Consider the following 22,956-nt stretch of genomic DNA (forward strand, 5'->3'; position numbering starts at 1 on the left):
TCACTTACGTCACCTAACTTGGCTGAAAAAAAGAAAAGAAACACGTAGAATTTTGCCGACGTTTCTCTGTGTTCATCATTCGGCTGCTTTCTAAGTTCTGTGTGATTGGTTGGTTGGAACGACTAACTAAACGTTTCAGGAATGTATTGAGGCGTCTGTTCCGGAACTCTGTTGGCACTGGGCCTTCCGTTGAGTTCCAACCTGAATGTGATGTTCCACTGTACATTCTGTATGAGCACACAAGGTACACCTCACAACGCACAAGCACCGCAGGCCCGCCTGTGCGTCCTCCTGCACCAGGTCTAGAACCGGTTCTCCAATTCCACCCCTCTGGTATGACTCATGAGGTTGTTTGTTTGGTAGTTTTGACGTTCACTTACAATTTATCCTTGTGAGCTGTTTTTATCAAATACAATCTCTGACTTCCTCCCCCTACTGAATCTTATTTACTGAAATTGGGATCCTAATAGGTAACAATATGGATGGCTACAGCCATAACAATTGTCCCCAACTGAAACCGTGGCTCTGAATGTTGACTGAAACGGAGCCAGTACACAGATGAAGAGGGGATGGCATCAAAACTATAAAGCGCAATTTCCTTCCTACCCAACCTTTCATTTAAAGTATATTGTAGTCTTTTTCTTAAAAAAAAAACAAAAAAACATTTGTAGTTGAGATGTAGATTTGGTACTTAGAGAATGTGAAATGCTGTCAGCCATATGAGGGCCTTACAATCCTCTACATCGTGCTTTCTGACACAATCAGTTGGTTCCAACCTCCAACACATATCAAGAGGCTACTCTGTAAACTATCCCAATCTTTTTTGAAGCACTACCATTTTTACATTGCCAGCCCAGTGTCCTGTCCTTCCTCGACATGCAGGGGAGAAATAGATGTACCTTTTTGCCTAGTTTTGTATTTATCAAACCTGTATTATCTTTTTATGTTTTTATTTTTTGTTTTGTGTGTTTGTGATGATGATTATGCCAACTGGTCAAATGCAGAGCTCTCAGCCTCCTCTTTTAGAGGTGACACAGAAACAGACTTTCTGAATTAATGGGGTGTTTTGCTGCCATGAGAAGACTCATGAACCGTACTGTACTCCTTTGTGTATAATAAATATTATAAGTAAAGTTTTACAATAGACATCCATGTCTAGTCGTTATTACACAAGTCTTGTGTGCCCATGCCTTAAACAAAGGACAAACGTCTATGGTAGTTTGTGCGCTAGGTGTCGTGCTTACGGCGTCGCTCCCTCTTAACATCACCGAAGAAGACATTACGACCCGTGACGTAGGAGATTTCTAAAATGGCTACGCTTGGCGTGCTGTAAACAGACGTGAAAAGCGACACTGGATTTCTAAATAGTTCATATTTTCCAGTATTCTGTTGCACACCAGGTAACCAAAATATCAGAAATACAATTAATGACATATCTAATTTGTTGCGCTCGTCTTTGACGATCTTTTCAAAATTCATTGTTCGATGGATTGTAATGACGAAGTCTTCAAGCTAACGCTAGTCTTGCTAGCTAGGCTAGTCTTGCTGCTTAAAGTATTACTGGATAAAATGTAGTTGGATCTGTCCAGCTTACATGCTGTTTAGTTAACAACAGTGGATAATAAAAGCAAGTTATCACTAACATTGTGACCCGAAGGATACAATGGGCTAAAACTGAAGATGTTTACTACCTATGCAATGCTAGTACCTATACTAATCAATATGCCGTATATTTTATTCCCACACACCGCAGGGAACGTTAGTTTACCCCTGAAACCATGCCTGAAGAAGTCGAAGCCGAAGCCGGCCAGGCAGGCGGCGAGGGGGTGGTGGGTCTGGAGGAGCCGAAGAAGATGACCCGGGAGGACTGGAGGAAGAAGAAGGAGCTAGAAGAGCAGAGGAAGTTGGGAAATGCCCCCGCCGAAGTGGACGAGGAGGGAAAGTAAGTGTGTGCCCATCGGAGTCTAAAACATGAACGACGCCTTGCCGTAAATTGCATTTGGAGTTCCAATGATATAGACGTTCAAGGAAAATCAGCTGGTGGTGGACCCACCTGCCTCTTAAACTGTCTTCCTTCTTCTCTCTCTTGTCTCCAGGGACATCAATCCTCATATCCCCCAGTACATCTCATCTGTGCCCTGGTACATCGACCCCTCTAAGAGGCCGACCCTTAGGCATCAGAGGCCCCAGGAGGAGAATGAGAAGCAGTTCTCCAGCATAGGAGAGTGGTACAAGAGAGGGGTGCAGGAGGTAAGGTAACCGTCACACATACGCACACATTTCTTCTGTCTCACTCAAACTCACTCACCCACAGAATCACTTTCAAACACATAACATTGGGTTACTAAGTTCCCTCTCGCATTCTTCAACAGAAATCTGTGAGTACCAAATTCCGTAAGGGTTCCTGCGAGAACTGCGGCGCCATTACACACAAGAAGAAAGACTGTTTGGAGGTGAGCTCTACCAGTGCATGAGAGAGAGAGAGAGAGAGACTGTTTGGAGGTGAGCTCTACCAGGACCTCTCCTCCGCAGCACCATGATCTTACTCGAACCGGCAACCTTCTGATTAATAAACCGACTCCCTAACCGCTCAGCCATCTGACCCCCCAGTTTAAGGATTTGGTCAGTCTGTGATGCAAATATAACCCCCCCTCCTTCCTCTTTTCCCTCCCCCAGCGGCCCAGGAAGGTGGGGGCCCAGTTCACTGGGACGGGCATAGCGCCTGACGAGCACAGCCAGATCTCCCTGGATCTGGACTACGACGGAAAGAGGGACCGCTGGAACGGCTATGACCCTGAGGACCACACCCGCATCGTGGAGGAGTACGCTAAAGTAGACCTGGTGAGACACCGGCTAGCGCTGGTACATTTAGTCATTTAGCAGACGCTCTTATCCAGAGCAACTTACAGTAAGTACTAGGGGTGGAACGGTACATGTATTCGTATTGAACCGAAACTGTACGGGCGTCACGGTTCGGTCCATGAAATTACACGGAGAATACACGGTATAAAAATGAATAAAACTTCCGTGCAAATTAATTAATGTAATGAGGAACAGATACTCGTGTTCTTTAGGGACACCTAATCTGTTGCCCCGCTTTAGCTCTGAAACTCTGATTGGTGCCGCCGTGAGTCAGAGACAGCTAGCAGCACGAAGGACTAGTATGGCGAGTGGTGGCGACCCACAAGAGATGGAGGAACCGCCGGCCTCTTTATCGCAAGTTTGGGAACTTAAGCAAGTACTAGGGTGAAGTGCCTTGCCCATGGACATGTCATATCGCGCAGCCAGGAATCAAACCGGCAACCTTCTGATTAATAGCGTGATTCCCTAACGGCTCAGCCATCTGACTCTGGTAGATGAATTCAACACTGTCGGTATGTGGGATGGACATTCTGACAGTGTGAAAGGCTCTTGAACATCCCGTTCACCAAGATTTTGACCTGACTCTAACCCTGCGTTTGCCCCTTCAGGCCAAGAGGACGCTGAAAGCCCATAAGCTTCAGGAGGAGTTGGCCACAGGCAAGATGGTAGACCAAGCGGTGAGTCCTCTCAGACCAGTGGTTCTTAATCAGGGGTGTTAAATCAGGTTCCCTGAGGACAGGGTTAAGAACCACTGTCTCAGACACTTAGTTCTGAGTTATCTAGTTAGTACAAGGATATGGGTAATGTTTGTGTTTTTATTGTGATACGCATTCTATGTTATGTCTGCTTTATTGTGTGTGTGCTGATAAACGTTTCTCTGTCCCCAATAGAACTCCTCCAGAAACCAGTGGGGAGATGATGAACACACACAGGTATGTAACCTGCACTCCTCCATGGCTGACCTGTGTTATGCTGTGTTCACACCGAACACAAAGCAAATGTTTACTTACAAGTCTTCAGTGTTAATAAAGGCAATGGGATAATAGCTAGCTGTAGCTACCATACCATATTTGAGGTTATGGAACTCGGGTCCGTCTTGGCCCTATCTCCAGTGAGCGTCACTGCTGGATCAAATGTTTCTGTTCTGTCTGTGGGGCCCCTCCTCTGATCCTCTTCCCCCTTCCTGCCAGGAGCGTGAGCACAACAGTGAGGACGAGGATGAAGACAAGTACGCTGACGACATCGACATGCCCGGGCAGAACTTCGACTCCAAGAGACGCATCACAGTCAGAAACCTGCGAATCAGAGAAGACATCGCGAAGGTGAGCTGGGCGATGGGCAGGTCACATGATGATGATTTACATTTAGTCATTTAGCAAATGACTAAATGACTTACAGTAAGTACAGGGACATTCCCCCCGAGGCAAGTAGGGTGAAGTGCCTTGGCCAAGGACACAACATCATATGGCACTGCGGGGAATCGATCCGGCAACCTTCTGATTACTAGCCCGACTCCCTCACCGCTCAGCCATCTGACTCCCGTCATGATGATGATGATGATGATGTAGATGGTGTGGACTCTGGTTTGTATTATAATGTCCCCTGTCTGTTGTCCTCCAGTACCTGAGAAACTTGGACCCCAACTCTGCCTACTACGACCCCAAGACCCGCGCCATGAGGGAAAACCCATACTCCAACACGGGCATGAACCCAGACGAGTAGGTCTACCTCCATTTCACTAGGAATCTCCATCCATGTGTCCTGTAGATCCATGTTATGATCTGTTTACTGGACCTGGTCGGTTTTCCACCACTGAGTGGCTGTGTACTTTATTTGCTTAATGGATGAACGTGTACTGTGCTTCTTCACAGAGTGGGCTACGCTGGAGATAACTTTGTACGATATTCGGGAGACACCATCACCATGGCTCAGACACAATGTGAGTCCTCCAGCCTTCCGGTTCTTTCTTTCGCCGGTTCCTTCTCGGGACACGAGGAGGACGTGGTTTGATTTGTCTCCAGGACGTATCCATAGAGATAACATTTTCGAGCCAGGACTATTCTCGGTTCTGTTTTGAGAATAGGCCGTTGTGTTCCCATTTTCCCCAAATTCTGTTATGTAGTGGGATTCAGAATGTTCAGAAAGCTATGTCAGGATGTTACACAAAGAGCCGATGAGTCTCAGACTAATGCTTTTTCTCCCCTCCCTCTTCCTCTCCCCCTCTCTATCCTTTCCCCTGCTCCCATCCCAGTGTTTGCGTGGGAGGCCTATGACAAGGGCTCCGAGGTGCACCTGCAGGCCGACCCCACCAAACTGGAGCTGCTGCACCAGTCCTTCAAGGTCAAGAAGGAGGACTTCAAAGACCAGCAGAAGGAGACCATCCTCGAGAGGGTATGTGTGTGTGTGTGTGTGTGTGAGAAAGGGGAGATTAAGAGTGGAACAGCCATCCTGTAGAAGGGGGAGAAATAAACATTGAACACAAACAAAAACCAACTTAGCTCTGGCTTTCAGAGACAAGTCTCCCAGGTCTTTTCACGTGTGCGTGTCAGATGTTCCACGGCAGTGGTTTGCGGCTGCGCCCTCACCCGCCTGTCTCTCATCCTCCCCCAGTACGGCGGCGAGGAGCACCTGGACGCCCCCCCCAGAGAGCTGTTATTGGCCCAGACAGAGGACTACGTGGAGTACTCCCGCCACGGCGCCGTGCTGAAGGGCCAGGAGAAGGCCGTGGCGCGCTCCAAGTACGAGGAGGACGTGCTCGTCAACAACCACACGGTCAGTGGTTCTAGAACTAGGACGCAAGGGTTCCGGAACTGGGCGGGGTTCTTCTGTAACAGCAGGACATGTTAATAGAAGTGGCAAGAATGTGCGTCTAGAACAGCTGTGGAGCGACAAGCCTGGACGCTATTTTTCCTGACTCTCTCTCTACCTTGTTTCTGAACAGTGCATCTGGGGTTCGTTCTGGAGGGAAGGCTACTGGGGCTTCAAGTGCTGCCACTCCATGGTCAAACAGAGCTACTGCACCGGGCAGGCCGGGATACAGACTGCGGTAAGGACTGCAGAGGAATGGAGGACAAACGACACAAAAGATCTGTTACTGTCTGGTTCTAGAATGTCAGGACCAATTCTTTGAAAAAAAAAAAAATGAAAAAAAATACCTTTGTGTAGGAGGTTCTCCAAAACCAGATTATCGAAGCAACCAAATGACCTGTTTTGCTTAGGCTAGTCACAGAGGCTGAGGTGATTGACATGTCTCTCCACCTATAGACCAGCTCGGCATGTATTCCGTTTGAGGAGAGGCTGGAAGAGCCAGTGGAGGAAGAGGAGGAGGAGCCTAAGACTCTGCTGGAGGTAAGAACGAGATCCTGTTCCAGGTGGTGATCTTGACACTGAGCAGACTTCACCGTATTTGGTTGTCTGTTTTTGTTGATACCATAATATTAGGTTGTGTATATTTTTCATAATATCATAAGAAATAATCTGGTTGTTTAATGGTTGGCTTAAGCCCCTGATGGCATGCCTTGTAGCACCTTTTTGAGACTGTAACCATGGTTATGTAGATACACCGGGAGAAGATGAAGGACAAGAAGAAGAAGAAAAAGAGTAAGAAGAACAAGAAGAAGCACGACTCTGACAGCAGCGACTCTGAGGACGAGGAGAAGAAGAAAGAGAAGCTGAAGAAGGTAAACCTCCCCTTGAATTCTGAGTCCAGCTACCGTGTGTGTGAGACGGTGAGGGAGACGGTGAGGGACAGCGAGGGACCGCGCGAGAGAAAATGCACTTGTATTGAAAGAAGGGTGAGTAAACATCTGTTTGTGTACGTCCTCTACCAACCGTCTCTGTGCCCCCCCCCCCCTCCAGGCCCTGTTGGCGGAGGACAAGCGCCTGAAGCAGGTGGAGGTCCTGCTGCAGGTGGATGAGAGGAAGAGGCCCTACAACAGTCTGCTGGATGTGAAGGAGCCCACGGAGGAGGAGATGGAGGCCTTCAGGATGAAGCGCTGCCGGCCAGATGACCCCATGGCTAACTTCTTCAACTAGTGACACCACATGGATGGACAGACGGACTGACTGACTCTCTCTCTCACACACACACACACACACACACACACACACAGCGTACCTCTCCCCTTAACCACACAATACAGCTAGTCTACAACTGATTCCCCCTCAGTGTAACATGTATTTTCTTTCTTGAATCTGTGTCAGTGTCTGGGAAACTGGGCTTTCTGCCTTTAGATAGTCAACCACACTTTCAACCCCCACAGCAGATAAGGCGAGTCCAGTCAAAACCCAACCATGACTGCAACCTGTCATATCTCCTGGTTTGCTCTGTTCTGGGATCATTTTAGTGAACGTTTTTACAAAGTGGTCAAATATATTTTTCCGTGTTTGTAAATAACGGCGTAGGATGGCTTGTTAAACCCAGTTAATCTGATTTAAAGAGCTGATTCACATCTGTACACAGTGCCTGGCACAGTGCTATGGTTTTTGGTGGAATAAAAGCATTTTATAAGTAACTGGTTTTAAGTTCTTTCTTACATCATTGGTTTCCTCTGAAAAAGTTAAAGAATCTGAAAATGTCATCGTGCTCTTGTACACGCCCGCGTTAAAACCCTCAGAGCAAGCTGAAGGGAGGTGCGTTTGCCTCATGTCGAAAGCTCAAAGCAAATATACAGAATAGGACTGCAATTACTCGTCAATCAACAATGGCGTGTCACAATCTTTACCCTTTCAACCCCTCCTCGGGAAAGACGGTTGTTTATTTAATTGTTGAAGTCACAGCACGGCAGGCTCGGTGGGTTGGTGGGGAGACTAGCAGCCTCGCCCGCCAGCTGTAACTTTATTTATGGGGTTTTGTTGGCGCCAATCTCAACACATCTGGAAGTCCTTATTATTACACATCGATGTAAAGTTGTATGATAACTCGCTTTCATGTATTAAATCACCAGTGTGCATTAGTAATCACTAATCTAGAAGACATACTTGGTAGAACTGTATGGACAGGTCCATAATAACAGCATATTAAACTATTATTGATATCCTGTACTTAGTACACTGTCAGGCAGCGCAATGTCTTGTTACTTTGGCGTGGATGTAATTACATAATGGTGATGGTATTTGATGGCTGGATGAGCTGCTTCAACACAGCGCAAGGCGAGGGTGTAGCATAGCTTGCGCTGCAGATACCAGACATCGAACAGGATTTTTTCATTGCAAAGCACTTTAAAGATGACATTCAGACCTGAGTGACATTGGAGTAAAGGATTGTCATGTAAGCGGACACTTTGTAAGTTTGCAAGTCCTGTGCGTTGACAGAGTTGGGCGTGTTTGTTGTTTTAACACCAACTGGTGAAGTTATTTTTGTATAACTCGTAAAAAGTCGTTAAAAAAACATGCATACAAGATGCATATCGTGTAACTCTTTCATAATAATCTTTAAAACATTAACTTACACTAAACAACTGTCTGTTTTATGTATTAGGTTCTTATCTAAGCAACGTTGTGTCAACTGTTGTTGCTGTCATTTACAACAGAAACCTTCAAATGGTTTGCGTGTTAGTCATCGTGCGCGTTCAACGTATTGTTGTTACTCACAACAAATCACGCAAGTCAACTGACAGTAAAATGTCCAACGTAAAAATTATAAACATACCTGCTTTTGTCTTTTTGGTCCCCCCCCCCTTCCCCCCCCATTCTACTCTCAGTGTCACCATGCTCCAACCAATCCTGCTGCTGTGCTCAATAGTCTTCGCTTCCTCCCAGTCTACCTACCCCTTCTGGAAGAAAGGCCGTAACATTACCATCCATTCGTCCCGGTTGGTATGCAGCCTTCCTGGCCCCCAGGGGCCACCTGGACACCCTGGACCTCCTGGATCTCCAGGGCCTGTGGGTCCCATGGGCTCCCCAGGGAAGGATGGCCTAGACGGGGGCGATGGAGAGAAGGGGGAAAGGGGAGGCGGAGGTAAGATCAGTGTCACTCCGCACAGATCAGAGCGGTTCAAACACAGAGAGAAAATGCACAGTGGGGACTTTTAACACATTGATTATTCATGTTTTTTTCTTCCAGGGGAATCAGGGAGGCTAGGTAACCCAGGCAAGCCGGGCGTGAAGGGCCGAGAGGGGGTGGTGGGTAAGGCCGGGCCTCGGGGCCAGAAGGGGCCACGTGGGGCCCCTGGATTGGCGGGCTTAATGGGAGTCAAGGGGGAGGCAGGGGAGGTGGGTGAGGTGGGGGCGGCTGGAGGCTGTAACTGTGGGAGGGCAGCACGCTCGGCCTTCTCCGTGGCCATAACCAAGAGTTACCCCAAAGAGCGTCTGCCAATCAGGTTCAGTCGCATCCTGCTGAACGAGGGGGAGCACTATAACGCCACGAGCGGGAAATTTGTGTGTGCCGTTCCTGGGGTCTACTACTTCTCCTATGACGTCACTTTGTCCAACAAGCACTTGGCCATCGGGCTGGTCCACAATGGCCAGTACAAGATCAAGACGTTCGACGGCAACACGGGGAATCACGACGTAGCGTCCGGTTCCACCGTTCTCCGTCTGCAGCGCGAGGACCAGGTGTGGCTGCAGATCTTCTACTCAGAGCAGAACGGCCTGTTCTTCGACCCGTTCTGGACTGACAGCACTTTCACCGGGTTCCTTGTCTACGCAGACCAGTTCTTCCTGACAGAGGAGGAAGGGAAGGCCAACGCCGAAGATGCCAGCTTATTGGTTGATTGATAGATTTGTTGGTTGGTTTGGTTGAGTGATTGGTTTTAGTGGATGATTCTAAAAACAATAGGTGCGTTCGACTTCATGCAGCGCCGGCGTCGCCTGCAACCGCCTGCAGCCCGGCTGACTTGAAGCAGCCAATGGCATTCTCAGATTCAAGGCAGCCAGCTGCAGCCGACTGTCGGTGCCGTTGGTGCTGCATGAAGTCGAACACACCTAATGACACTTTCAACTGAACTCATATCATGTATTACAACTTCCACTGTAGCAGACATCAATGAAATCATTATTATAATTCTAAAATTAGCATATGCATATTATTATTACATATTCCTAATGTATAATGTATAGCCTACCTAACCTGTGTTCATGTAGTGTACTTGCTCTGTCCATCAGTACAAGCGTTTGGCATGAATGAATCAAAACAGAGCACCTGTTCCAGAACGTACCACAGGGTGGCGATATTCTGGATGTCATTTGCAGCCCTGTCCATGGCCATTCTAGTTTTTCTCATGTACTAAAGAATATACAGACCTGCCGGATGGTTGCTGTTAAGAATTTTGATTACCGGCGTGGATTGGACATGTACACAAGTGAGTGAGAGAGGGAGTGAGAACCGGGCGCACTTAGAATAGTTCAAATGTGCAGATGACATGACAAGTAAGACTAATACGTTTTGTAAAGATTTGTGAATATGCATTTTAATTTTTATGTATAGTCTGTATTGCCCAACCATTCAGTTTCAGAAAAAAACCTAATACAGTAAATAATAAAGTATAGTCTACTTCCCCTTCTTAACTATTTATATACAACATAGGCTGCTATATGATATCCCCCGTATGAGTCTCTTGCAATTTCATGTTGACCTAGTCTAGTAAGATCACAATTGTGACAAAGGTGACAAACGGAAAGAACTACAATTCCCGTGCTCACACGTATGGTTCACGAGCCCGACCGCAACAGCAGCTGGCGTAGCCGAGGGTAGGCTACTTTGTTGGAACGGAGAGCGTTGGTAAACGGCTGTGGAAAATCAGTAGGAAAGTGTAAACAAAGGAAAACACCGGAATAAAACGCCGGTCGAAGAGTTATATAGCTGCGTCACAGTGCCACCGTGACAAGGGATTGAATATATGCTTTTCACCTGCAGCAAGGATAATATAAAAACTTCCCGAAGCGTAATTCTCACATTCAGGATGTCGGACTGAGACAAAGAGGTCTGGGTCATTCCCGTCGGAGCGGTGAGTGCGGCACATGCGATGTGGGCTTCAATGTAAAAGTTTATTGGAAAGCTGTTACCAGGAATCAACCAATCGGTTGTAGTATATTATGTTTGCATTGATAATCACTAGAAAAAAAGAATAATTTTCAGGGCCGCGAGACTGACCAAGTTTTAACGTCTAAGAACAGTAATTTTTGAAGCTGTCTCGTGGTGAAGAAAAGCGTATGAATGAGAAATAGTCAGCCAAATGTTTGCGTGGTCGAATATTTTTCTGACCGTCCCGTGACAATGTAGGTTAGCCAGGAAAGTAAGTTAATAGCATAGGAAGTTACTTGGAGAGCAGAACATTACACTTCTATCAATTGGAGCATTTGCGTTAGGCTATGATATGGCCATTTAAACTGGGCGAGAAACCAGCAGTACATGGGGAGACGTTGCTAGTCATTTAAATCACTAAATTACCCTATTATGACATGTGTCGAATAGTCTTTAGATAGCCCTACCTATGGTCGGCTTTGTTTTAGGTTGCTATACGTTATAGTTTCGATAGTTTATTTCGTTACCTCAATTGGTCGTCTTTTGAAACGTAAACTACAGTTTGTTTCGGCGTTGTTGAGGTCAGCTAGGAGTCTGAGCAAGAGCAGTTGGTCCCACCAGTCCGTGGTTCTTCTTCATTCGGCTGATTTTGTGGCGTGTCTGCAGGGTGTAACCTAATCATTGAAGCCTTCTCTGGACGGGAGAGATGGAGAGGGAGCTACAATGGTGGAAAGGACAGCTAGCCGCCGACATCCATCAGTCCCTCAGGATCAAGGTGAGACCAAACACGCATGTTTTAAATACAGGAAAAAATGAAACAAAGACAAAATATCCGTTTAGTGTTGTCTAAGCCTGTGGTCAAGTTGTGGCTGTCAACTGATAGACATAAACTCTATCTTTAGTCAACCACTCTGGCTAACAACGAAGCCTCGGATTATAACAACCCGTGGAGATCGTTTTTCTGATTCTGCAATACACAGGTTATGTGGTAATAGTGCTGTGTTGTACGCTACACAATGTGAGAACACTGCAAACTTGGGGACAGGGGAGCAGGCCTGTCTAGTTCTGAGCGAGCAGGAGAGCCCCTCTACCTGGTCACGTGGTTCTGGTGTTGACAGGCATGTTGCAGTGAGTAGATGTTTAGTAGCCTCCGTGGTGTGGTGGTAACCATAGAAGTGTCCGACATCACATTCATGGTGGTTAAGGAGTGGGTGTTTACAGGAAATATGAAGTGTGTTCTATCTGTACAGCCCAGACAAGACTGCCAGTAACCAGCCCAGTACTCGAATGGGAGACTACTGTGGTGTTGATGTGAAGCACAAGCCCTCAGATCTGATATAAGTCTTATCATCCGTTTAAAGATGATTTCATTCAGATTACACGGCCAAGGCTCATTAATTACCAAACGTCTTAATTAACCTCCCTGTGATCGTATTTCTCCCTGTGTGTCCCCTGATGCAAACATCTGTCACTGGGCTGGCAGCCTCATGCGCCAGGATGTTCAGACTAATGTGATTCCCTAGGAGGAGGGGAGATGTATGTGTACATGTGTGGTTGGGTTATATTTGCATTTGAGATAGGGACTATTGCTCAAAGAATGTCATATTATGAGTCAGTGTCTTTGTACTGATGTATGTAGTGTTGACTCATGTCTGTGTGTTTCTGACTCAGGGTGATATGTCAGTTAGCCTGGAAGTCTGTTTGCCTGCAGCCTCCTGCAAGCACACCCATAGGATCAAATTCCAGCCCTTCTAGAATCTTTAAAGAAAACATTTAGAACCTTAAAGTAGACATTCTAGAACCTTGAAGTAGACATCATAGAACCTAAAGACACTGGCGGTGTCTAAAAGGAATTTTAGACACTCGTTCCCAGTGGGAGGTGGAGAACGCGCGTGTGTGTGTGTGTGAGACCAGCGGGCCCCTGAAGTGGGACGTAGAGATAGCGGTGATGTGTGTTGAGCATGTGGCAAATTATCAGACATGCAAATCAGGAGGAGGAGGAGGCAGCTGTGGAATCCTTAATTAGGATGCAGTTCCTCTACCACAGCCCCCCCCCCCCACCCCACCCCACTCCTCTACCACAGGCCCCTCCCTGGTCCCCTCTCCCCCCATCGCTCCCAGACAGACATATGGATGGATGGAGGCTAGTGGCAGAGGTGGATGTTGTTCTACTTTTTAGGGAGGGGTGGGGGGGGGTAGTGGTCTTGGAGTCAGTGTTTGGTAGCTGCCCTCGGGCTTGGGGGGGGGCGGGGGGGAGGGAGGGAGGGGGGGTGGATTCAATTTAGGCTTAACTGACACCCATTGTTGCTGTGCCACAAACTAAACAAACTGATCTGAATCCAGGTCCCTGTGACCATAGCCTCGCCCAGGCCTCGCGGTCAGAATAGAGCAGGTATTCTAGCACATCCAGGGGTTCAGGTCTAAAGCTGTGACTGGGCAGAGCAGACCCCCAAACGACCCATATCACATCAGTTAAGAATGATGATGACAGATGAATGAACAGCAACTCCAAACTCTGGTTGTGGAAGAGAGGAGTGGATGAGCATTCTGGGATGTATGGAGACAACAGGATCAGAGACTGGCCACAGTTACAACCTTTATTTTGGCCTGGGGGTGTTTTTCTTTTTCTGTGTGTGTGTCTTTAAATATATTTTTTGTGTCTCTATTGAACTGAAGGACCCCAAAGTGATGGTATTTAAGATGATTAATTGAGCTCCAATCTGCTATATAATCCACATGAGAACAACCTGGGGCTTAGTTCTAACCCATGCTGTGGAATGTCACAAAATATATTTTGTGTTGTTTTGTTTTTTTTGCACAACAGAAACATTATGTGTTTTTGTTCTGGGTTTAGATCCACATACAAACAGGCTAAACTGTGGGTGTCACATGATTTAAGCACCGTGTTGCAAGAAACAACAAACCAAAAATAATCTCTTATAGTAGTCTATGGAGTTGTGTGTGTGTGTGTTGTGTGAGGTGCAGGCCCGTGTCTGTGGTTGGCTGGGCTCTGAGCGGATGACCTGCTGTGTCTGAGGGCTCTGAACCCACAGCAGATCAGTGAAGATGAACAAGACTGTAGCCCCCATATATTGTGCTGCTACAGACCCCATATATTCTACTACTGCTCCCCCCCCCCCTCCCTCCCCACCCCCCATTCTGCTTACCCGTGATCAGCTTGTATGAGTTCAAAAGAGACACCATCTCTCTCTCTTGGTACAACTAAGATCTGACAGCATGTTTAAAAGGGTGATAATGGATCCTACAAGGCTCAGTTAACAATAGCTGTTTTTAGGTCACCCATTGGCTGTCAGTGTTACGGCGTCTAAACTTGTGTGTTTGTGTGATAACTGGGGGGTAACATAGGAGTCAGATGGCTGAGTGGTTAGGCACTTGGGCTATTAATCAGAAGGTTGCCGGTTCAATTCCCGGCTGTGCAAAATGACATTGTGTCCTTGGGCAAGGCAATTCACCCTACTTCCCTCGGGGGGGGGAATGTCCCTGTACGCTCTGGATAAGAGCGTCTGCTAAATGACTTAACTGTAACTGTCCTCTCTAACCCTGCAGGAGCTGAAGCTGCCAGCGTACCGGGCCCACTCCCCCCAGATTGGGATGCGTCGCTACTTCGCTGACCTGCTGGCCATCCTGAGTAACCGCTACCAGCTGTGCCCCACTGCCCGGCACCTGGCCGTGTACCTGCTGGACCTGTTCATGGACCACTATGACGTGGCCGTCAAGCAGCTCTACGTCATCGCCCTGTCTTGCCTGCTGCTAGCCAGTGAGTCCCACACACACATCTGCACACACACATCTGCACACACACACACACACACACATCTGCGCACACACACACAAGGTCGGTAGCAGGAAGGCCCTGTTTCTAGTCCCACCCTCTATGCTTCCAAGTAATCACAGTTTACAGAGCTGGAGAAACTCATTTATGCTGTTGATACCCTGACGGTATCATTAGGCCTGTCTGTCAGCCTGTCTGTCTGTCTGTCAGCCTGTCTGTCTGTCAGCCTGTCTGTCTGTCAGCCTGTCTGTCTGTCTGTCAGCCTGTCTGTCTGTCTGTCAGCCTGTCTGTCTGTCTGTCAGCCTGTCTGTCTGTCAGCCTGACGTCAGTGTGGACTTGAGTGTCTAGTCAATGTGTCCATGCTTGTGTGTGTGCATGTGTATGGGCTGGTCTGGGTTCCCTATGTGTGTGTGTGTGTGTGTGTGCACCGTCTGGTTATTCACTGGCTGTGGTACATTAAACAGCACACAGCATCATGGGTAATTAGACTAATGATGTCGTCAAACTGGGTGTCTGGAGTAAGGTCTGCTCACAAGGGAGGGGAGCAGTGGGAGCTTGTATTTCTGTGTGTGTGTGTGCGTGTGAGAGTGTGTGTTTATTTCCATGGGTTTTGGAGTACTGTGTGTAAGAGGTCCTTTTAAAGGGGCAGATCACTTCGAATTATAAGACTCAAACAAAGCAAGCTGACTGCCTGGTTGGTCTGCTGGTTAGCTGGCTGGCTGACTAGTTGGCTGACTGACTGGCTGAGTGAGTGATTGGTAGGTTTGCTCTCTGATAAACTGGCTGCTCAGGCTTCCCTGTGGTCCTGATACCAGCTCTTTGACAGATAAACGGTCTTTGTTAGAATTCAACCGGCTTCCGTCTCACAGTATTTAATCACCCCCTCTATTGTACTTCCCCCACAGTCACTGTTTAATCCTGTTAACCTAGTAGTAAGCTGCCTCTCTGTCTCTCTCTCTGTCTCTCTCTCTCTCTCTCTGGCTTTACCAAACCTAACTTCATCTGGTGTTTTTATTGTGCGTTTACTGTCTCCCCGAGAGAACATCAGTCTTCCTGGTGTCTCCGGGCCAGTTGTCAGGCCATCGTGGCCAGCTAAGCAGCTATTGGTCACAGCTAATGAATGACATCATGGATACGTGAGTCATTGTCTGTCCTCTGGAAGGATCTCTCTGTACCCTAGGGGTGCCTAAGTCTCCCCCCAACCCCCCCCCCCCTCTCTCTCTGCCTCTCTCTCTCTGCCTCTCTCTCTCTGCCTCTCTCTCTCTGCCTCTCTCTCTCTTTCTCTGTCTCTATCTGCCTCTCCCTCTCTCTCTCCGCCTCTCTCTCTCTCTGCCTCTCTCTCTCTCTCTGCCTCTCTCTCTGCCTCTCTCTCTCTGCCTCTCTCTCTGCCTCTCTCTCTCCGCCTCTCTCTCTCCTCTCTGTCTGTCTTTCTCCCTGTAGGCAGACAGACACTTGTTGTGTGATTTGGTGTTTCTTGTCTTGGGAAGGCTAGTAAGTTGTTTGACTGGTTGAGACTGCTGTGTTGATTGTTGTGTTGTTGTCACTGACAGGATGTTGTCACTGTCAGGATGTTATGTATGTACTTAGTAACATTATCTTGAGGTGTGTGGGCTAGAGAGAGGGGAAAAAGAGCATCCCATCATTCTGTCACACAGAGGCTGGGGGCCTGGGGGGCTGGGGGCACCTGCCATATGCTGCCTGAGTCAGGCCCCAACAAAAGCCCTTCAGCACAGCAAAGGAGGGGGAGGAGGGAGTCAGTGTGTCTTTGGGACCCTCGTGTGTGTGTGTGTGTTCTCTGTCAGCAGTAATGATCATGCATATGAGATTCAAGATTTTCACTTTACTGTGACCAAATCTGGATAGATTTACTGTCCGGTTTCCCTGCCTGGTGACAGCAGTATATCAGTGTCCTCATCCTCAGGGGTGTGGATGGCTGCTCTCCTCTGTGATCCTGGGCTGGCTGACCCTCTCTGAGACTCTGTAACCATATCAACCTGGCAAGCTGCCTCAGCCAGGCCTTAGCTTCCTCTTTCTCTCCCTGCCTCCTCCTCTGCCCCCTGCACCCCCACTCACCCCCGAGTCTGTCTCTGGGGATGGGGGGTGCTGCTTCAAAGACCCTGATGTGAAACAGGATGGGGGAGGCTAGAGAGGGGTGGGGGCAGGGGGAAGAGGGGGGTGGTAGGTGTCATGCAAAGCAAGGATATGAACCCCCCCCCCCCCCCCTTGATGCACTCCCACCTCCCCGCCCCCCATATGTAGATTAACAAGGGCACTGCTCTGCCCCCCCTCCCATTCATGGACCTTGATGGTAATTCTGAGGGAATTATTCTGGGCACCATAATTAAAGAAATTAGACTGGGATTGTAAAGATGGATGAGCGACGTGTATAAGAGGCTGGGGCTATGGGGGCTACTGGGGCTACAGGCTGGTCTGGGTCTAGGGACAGGGAGATGGCCTCGTCTGAGGGGGTCATTAAGGGGGTTCATCGTGCTTGTGTTCCATCAGGCCTGGCTGTCAGCAGTGCTGAACATGAGCGATCCACTCATCAGGAACGGCAGCTATTGCAATTGACTTGTCCATGAAAAGGTAGAGTCTGCCTGTGGGGGGATGACCCCACCAACCCCCCCGCCCCCCCCCCCCCCCCCAGCTCCAAATCCCTTCCCACCCCGAGGCCTCGTCAGAAGACGCTCGACCCCTGATGTCGGGGGGAGGGGGGTGTGTGTGGGGGGGTCCAGGATTCTCCCTGGTCACCCAGGCATTAGCATTAAGGGTCAGGGGTCAGGGTGGGCTACATTGTCTGATCCGTCAGAGGCGATGGGGTTGACTGGGGGGGGGGTCTCTGTGACCAATTTCACACCCCCAGTGAAAGAAGAGCTGGCAAATTAAAGGAGTTCAGGAGAGCCGAGAGGAAATTCCTCCACAGCTGTCGACCGCCAGAGAGCGGAGGAGACAAAGGCAGAGGGAGAACAGAGGAGGAGTGTTAAATTCTTCTGCTTTTTAACATCATCTTGCTAATGACTTTGGTCGTGTTGGTGCAGATTGAACCCCACAAGCAGAGATCTTCCATCTGGAAACTCACACACTTATAGTTTGTCTCTTTCTCTCTCTTTCTGCCTCTTTCTCTCTTTCTGCCTCTTTCTCTCTCTTTCTGCCTCTCTTTCTCTCTCTCTCTGCCCTCTCTTTCTCTCTCTTTCTGCCTCTCTTTCTCTCTCTCTGCCCCTCTCTCTTTCTCTCTCTCTGCCTCTCTCTCTCTCTCCACCACCTGCAGTACACCTGGGGGAAATACTTCCTGTTCCTACCTTCACCTCTACCTTACCTGTGACCTTTCACCTCCCACCAGCAGCACTCCTGGGCCCGCATGTGTACACAGACACACACACACACACACTCTTCTTGTCGGTAGCTTCAACATCATTTCGTTCCCTATAGTCCCCGCAGGCTGAGCTCACCACTCAGGAATGCACCCTCTGTCTTTCTCAGCACTCAGCACCCTCTGTCTTTCTCAAGCTTTACCTGCGTTTTTCTCCCTCTCTTACTCTCTCCCGCTCGCCCTCTCTCACACGTTTGGAGCGGATATGTTTACGGGGCTTTAATATGTGTTCATTACTATGTTCAACGTTACATATAATCCCCTTAAAATACCAGGGGGAGCTTTGTAGAGAACAAGAGCGATGAGCGTGTTAATGCTGTTGCGTGCTCTCTGTGTGTTGGGCCAGCGTGAGCGTCGGGTCGTCCTCTCCCGCTACACCGGACGTGCGTGCTGGATCTCCCAGTACTGTGTGGCCCTCCTCTCCCTCCATCCTAGATCTCTGTTCCCTCTGGGCTAGATCTCCCAGTACTGTGGCCCTCCTGTCCCTCCAGCCTGGATCTCTGTTCCCTATGTGGGGGCTTTTGTCTCCATGTCTTGTCTGGCACAATGAGGACACTCCTCTGGTCTCTCTCTGCCAGGATCAAAGAGACTGGGGGGGGGGGGGGTGAGATCGGGGACTGGTGGGTTGGGGGGCGGGTGATTGCTGTTTATGATGGCGTCTGTGTAGACATGGTAGAACAGGAAGCTGAGCTGTAGACACAGAGGAAATTGGGCTGTGTGGACAATTCAGCCAGGCAGCCAGTCAGACACACAGAAAACCAGAGCGATATCTTAACTCCCCCTAGCCAAGCAACCAATCCGTCTGAACAGCAGCACGGTGTGTGTGTTGGCGTGTGTGCTTGGTGATTGCTTCCTGTTCTAGTGAGGAGACTCCATTACTACCAGTGTGCTAATTACTCCTCTGGCCCACTGTTATCTCTCTCTGTCTCCCCCTTTCTTCCTTCCCCCTCCCCCCTTTTATCTCCCTCCCTTTCCTCTCTCTCTCTGTCTCTTTCTCTATATTTTCTCCTTCTTTACCCCCCTCTCTGTGTCTGTGCCACCAGAGCGAGGCAGGAAGGCAGTGGTAAGTGTGTGTAAGCTGGGGCTTCCAGCGGTGTCATTGTCCAGGGTCGGCCTGGTAACCCAAGCTCATGGCTGTACTGGTTACTATAGGAACGGTGGTTGGTTGCAGCACGCTACAGTCCCTGAACAGCCAACAGTACAGATGTTGTTTGCATGCGTGCGTGTGTGTGTGCGCTGGTTCTTTGGCGCTAGCTTGTGCAGACATTCCTCAAAATTAAACCAAGTGTGTGAGTGTAGTGTGGGGGGGTGGGTGGGTGTTCTCTGTAGTCCAGTGTGGCAGTCCAGCTGAGGGGAAATTCTCCAGTTTCTACAGCAGACACATCAGTATACATAAGACAAGTCTACAGAGGCAGTCTATTTGTGTCAGTCTAAAATCAATCAATCCAAGAGATGAAACACCGTAAGTGCACCGATGGGTTGCCAGGTTTGGCAGCACTACACCATATTGCCCCCGGATAGTGCTGCTGCAGCAACTTTAAAGGACAAGAAATTCAGGGGTGTTTCTGGGCGGCTTGTGCTGGTGTAACCTGACTCCTCACCTCCCCCCCCCCTCTTCTAAAAGGAGAACGAGTAGGGCCTGTCACACAGACGTGAGGCCCCCACACTGTTGCCATGGGGAAGACGATGGCCCACGTGGGAGGGTGGAAGGAAGGAAAAGTGGTCGAGGTAAGAGAGGAAGAGAGAGGAGGAGAGAAGAAAGAAGGGTTAAGGGCGAGAGGTAGAGGTAAGAGAAAAGGAGAGGGGGGGCGAAAGGAGGGGGGAGAGCGTGGGAGGCTGCTTGGTGATTAGGCTGCAGCTGTGTGTGAAGGACTGAGGGCTCCATGGGGGTTGCTATGGGATGCAGAGTGGTGCCTGGAGAGACTCAGACATCAGAACAGGATGATGGCTGCCTAGTCACACACACACACACACACACACACACACACACACACACACACACTATGCCCACAATACTATAGTATGAAACACGCCATGACAAACCAAACTCTCTCCCCATCCCTCCCTCCCTCCCCCAGGTAAGTTTGAGGAGAAGGAGGACCGGGTCCCTAAGCTGGAGCAGCTCAACTCTCTGGGCTTCATGTGCAGCCTGAGCCTGGTCCTCAACAAGAAGGACCTGATCAAGATGGAGCTGCTTCTGCTGGAGACGTTTGGCTGGAACCTGTGCATGCCCACGCCCGCACACTTCATAGACTATTACCTGCAGGCCTCCGTCCAGGAGGGGGACCTGTACAACGGCTGGCCCCTCTCCTCGCTCTCCAAGACCAGGGCCTTCATGGACAAGTACACACACTACTTCCTGGAGGTGTCCCTGCAAGGTGAGGCGGAGGAGAGGGGGGATGGGGGGATGGGGGAGGAGAGGAGGGATGGAGGGATGGGGGAGAAGAGGATCGGGGGGGGTTGGAGGAGGAGGGATGGAGGGATGCGGGAGGGAGGGGTTGGAGGAGGAGGGATGGGGGGAGGGGCTGGAGGAGGAGGGATGGGGGAGGAGAGGATGGGGGGGGGTGGAGGAGGAGGGATGGGGGAGGAGAGGATGGGGGAGGAGAGGATGGGGGAGGAGAGGATGGATGGAGGGATGGGGGAGAAGAGGATGGGGGGGCTGGAGGAGGAGGGATGGAGGGATGCGGGAGGGAGGGGCTGGAGGAGGAGGGATGGGGGAGGAGAGGATGGGGGGGGTTCGGAGGAGGAGGGATGGGGGAGGAGGAGGGATGGGGGAGGAGAGGATTGGGGGGGGGGTTGGAGGAGGAGGGATGGGGGAGGAGAGGATGGGGGAGGAGAGGATGGAGGGGTTGGAGGAGGAGGGATGGGGGTGGGGAACTGGAGGAGGAAAGGAGATGTTGAGAAGAGGGTTTTTATTTATTTATTCTTTTGAGTTCTGTTAGATGTTGTGTCTTTGTTTGACACTTATTTTTCTATGTTTTGTGTGTGTCTGTCGGTTCTGTGTGTGTGTCTGTCTGTTCTGTGTGTGTGTGTGCGCTCCAGACCATGCCTTCCTGAGTTTCCGTCCCTCCCAGGTAGCAGCCTCCTGTGTGGCCTCGTCTCGTATCTGCCTGCAGGTGTCCCCCAGCTGGACCAGCGCTCTGCACCTCCTCACCGGCTACAGCTGGGACCACCTCTCCCAGTGCATCGAGCTCATGCTGCTGTAAGACGCACACACCTCTCTCTCTCCAGCCGCCGGGCTGCTCTTTGTTTCTCCTTTTTTCATCCTCTCCTTTCCCTCTCTTCATGTGCTCCCTTTCTCTCTCCTCCCTCCCTCTCTCCCCGTTAGCTCTGTCGTGTTGTTTGGAATCAGGTTCTAATCTCTCTCGCGTTCTCTCTCTGTGCTCCGCAGTGCCCACGACAACGACGTGAAAGAGGCCAACAAATCCAAGTCCACGCCTCCATCTCGCCCCTCGTCCGTCCAGCCCCTGCCCCAGGCCTCGCACCTTTCCCCGGCCTCCTCCACCGCCACCCCTCAGCACCTGCTCTTCCAGCCGGCAGTCTTCCCTCACCTCGCCCAGCACTCGCCCTCCCTCTCCCAGCTGCACGTGCTGAGCGAGGCCCAGGCTTTGGGGCCTGCGGTGGTCAGCATGTCCCAGGACTTCCTGCAGAGCCACAGGATGGGCCTGCTGACGGGGGCCTCCTCCATGGCTACCTCCGGAGGGGTGGGGGCCTTCCCCTCCTACCCTAGCCTGGCCTCGGGGCTCCAGCCCGGGCCTCGGGCGCTGCCCTTGCAGGCTCCTCTCTCGGTGCAGATGGCCCTGGAGCCTCGTCACTGCCTCAGCATGGCGTACAGCGGGGGGGGCTACCTGGCCGCCCACCCGGCCTTCGCCGCCAGCTGCTTCGACAGGTGACGCCAGGAGACGGAGAGAGACGGCAAGACGGGGCCGCGGGAGCTCCCGTCGTTCCTCCCTCCCCCTGTCCGGGCCGTCGCGGACCTCCTCTCTCTCTCCGTCGACACCCCCCCCTCTCCTCCGCCCCCCCGCGCCCTCCTCCGTCCGCCAGAGGCGCCTCAAACGCAAGCAGAGGTCGAGGGTCAGCGTCAACCCGGTAGAGGTCATCACCTTGACGTGACGTCGCTGGCGTCACGGCTAGCTGCTAACGCTAGCCGCTAACGCTAGCCGCTAACAGACTGTGAACACTCGGCCCCCAGCCCACAGGGACTGGGCACGGGCTGAGCACCAGAACCATGAACACACACTGAAGCTGAATAAGACTGGTTCAGTTCGGTTGCCACTGTTCTTACCACGGTGAGGGTGGAGAGGGATTGGACCTGAGCCAGGGTCCACTGTACCATGTAGCAACAGGGTTTATGTGGTAGCAGGACTCTCTGTTGAATACTGAAGGGTTAAGGGCCACCTCTGTCAATGGGGCCGAGAGCTCATTGTTCTCCTCACAGCAGGGTCAATCCTGTCTTGTGACATACCTGCTCTGTTTCCGGTCTGTACCACTACACCAGCCCTCATTCCTCCATCCCTCACTCCCTCTCTTCCAAAGTCTGCCCCTGGGGTGGAATTCTCACACCTGTGCGTGTGCGTGTGCGTGTGCGTGTGTGTGTGTGTGTGTGCGCGTGTGTGTGTGTCATTCACTCCCCCCTCCAAGCCCAGGCCCTCACAGAAGACCAAACAAAGCTTTGATGTTACTGCCTCTTCTCCTCTCCTCCACCCAGGAACTCTATCGCTGGGCTGAACCACAGGAAGGAGGGTGGGGGGTGAAGGGTGGAGGGGCGGGGGTGCCCCCCCGTCGGGGTACAGATGTAACTGCTGCTGCCTTCAGGCGCTCCGTCGAATCTGCGTCCACGAAGGCCTGCCAATGTTTACATGAACCACCATGTTTCAGGGACTTGAACAAGATTACTTGAATACGAAGACGATGCCATTGAAACTTGTCCTTAGCTTTTATTTATATTTAGTTTTTTTTGTTATACTC

At 50.3% G+C, this 22,956-nt stretch overlaps 3 protein-coding genes across 4 annotated transcripts; all 3 read left to right on the plus strand.

The window, feature by feature from the left end:
• The first annotated feature begins 1,287 nt into the window (after positions 1-1,287).
• Positions 1,288-7,376, plus strand: slu7 (SLU7 homolog, splicing factor). The gene is made up of 16 exons (XM_047050637.1): positions 1,288-1,400; positions 1,754-1,942; positions 2,097-2,250; positions 2,373-2,453; positions 2,677-2,841; positions 3,471-3,539; positions 3,753-3,794; positions 4,053-4,184; positions 4,483-4,580; positions 4,734-4,801; positions 5,114-5,253; positions 5,473-5,634; positions 5,804-5,908; positions 6,127-6,210; positions 6,420-6,542; positions 6,721-7,376. The coding sequence occupies exons 2-16, from the start codon at positions 1,779-1,781 to the stop codon at positions 6,895-6,897; spliced, it is 1,764 nt and encodes a 587-aa protein (XP_046906593.1). The 5' UTR covers positions 1,288-1,400; positions 1,754-1,778; the 3' UTR covers positions 6,898-7,376.
• A 450-nt stretch (positions 7,377-7,826) lies between these two features.
• On the plus strand, positions 7,827-10,359 carry c1qtnf2 (C1q and TNF related 2). 2 transcript variants are annotated; one of them, XM_047022988.1, is made up of 3 exons: positions 7,827-8,131; positions 8,565-8,821; positions 8,927-10,359. In XM_047022988.1, exons 2-3 carry the CDS (start codon positions 8,572-8,574, stop codon positions 9,577-9,579), a joined length of 903 nt encoding a protein of 300 aa, XP_046878944.1. In that variant the 5' UTR covers positions 7,827-8,131; positions 8,565-8,571; the 3' UTR covers positions 9,580-10,359. The 2 variants fall into 2 exon arrangements, with proteins under 2 accessions (XP_046878944.1, XP_046878869.1); XM_047022913.1 differs by having other exon boundaries at positions 7,830-8,146; positions 8,927-10,356.
• Positions 10,360-10,550: 191 nt separating this feature from the next.
• On the plus strand, positions 10,551-21,969 carry LOC124467587 (cyclin-J-like). The gene is made up of 6 exons (XM_047019946.1): positions 10,551-10,808; positions 11,492-11,600; positions 14,393-14,603; positions 20,067-20,366; positions 21,031-21,190; positions 21,380-21,969. Exons 2-6 carry the CDS (start codon positions 11,532-11,534, stop codon positions 21,879-21,881), a joined length of 1,242 nt encoding a protein of 413 aa, XP_046875902.1. The 5' UTR covers positions 10,551-10,808; positions 11,492-11,531; the 3' UTR covers positions 21,882-21,969.
• The last annotated feature ends 987 nt before the right edge of the window (positions 21,970-22,956 follow it).

Source organism: Hypomesus transpacificus, chromosome 1 (assembly GCF_021917145.1).
Source record: "Hypomesus transpacificus isolate Combined female chromosome 1, fHypTra1, whole genome shotgun sequence".
In the NCBI taxonomy this organism is placed as follows: Eukaryota; Metazoa; Chordata; class Actinopteri; order Osmeriformes; family Osmeridae; genus Hypomesus; species Hypomesus transpacificus.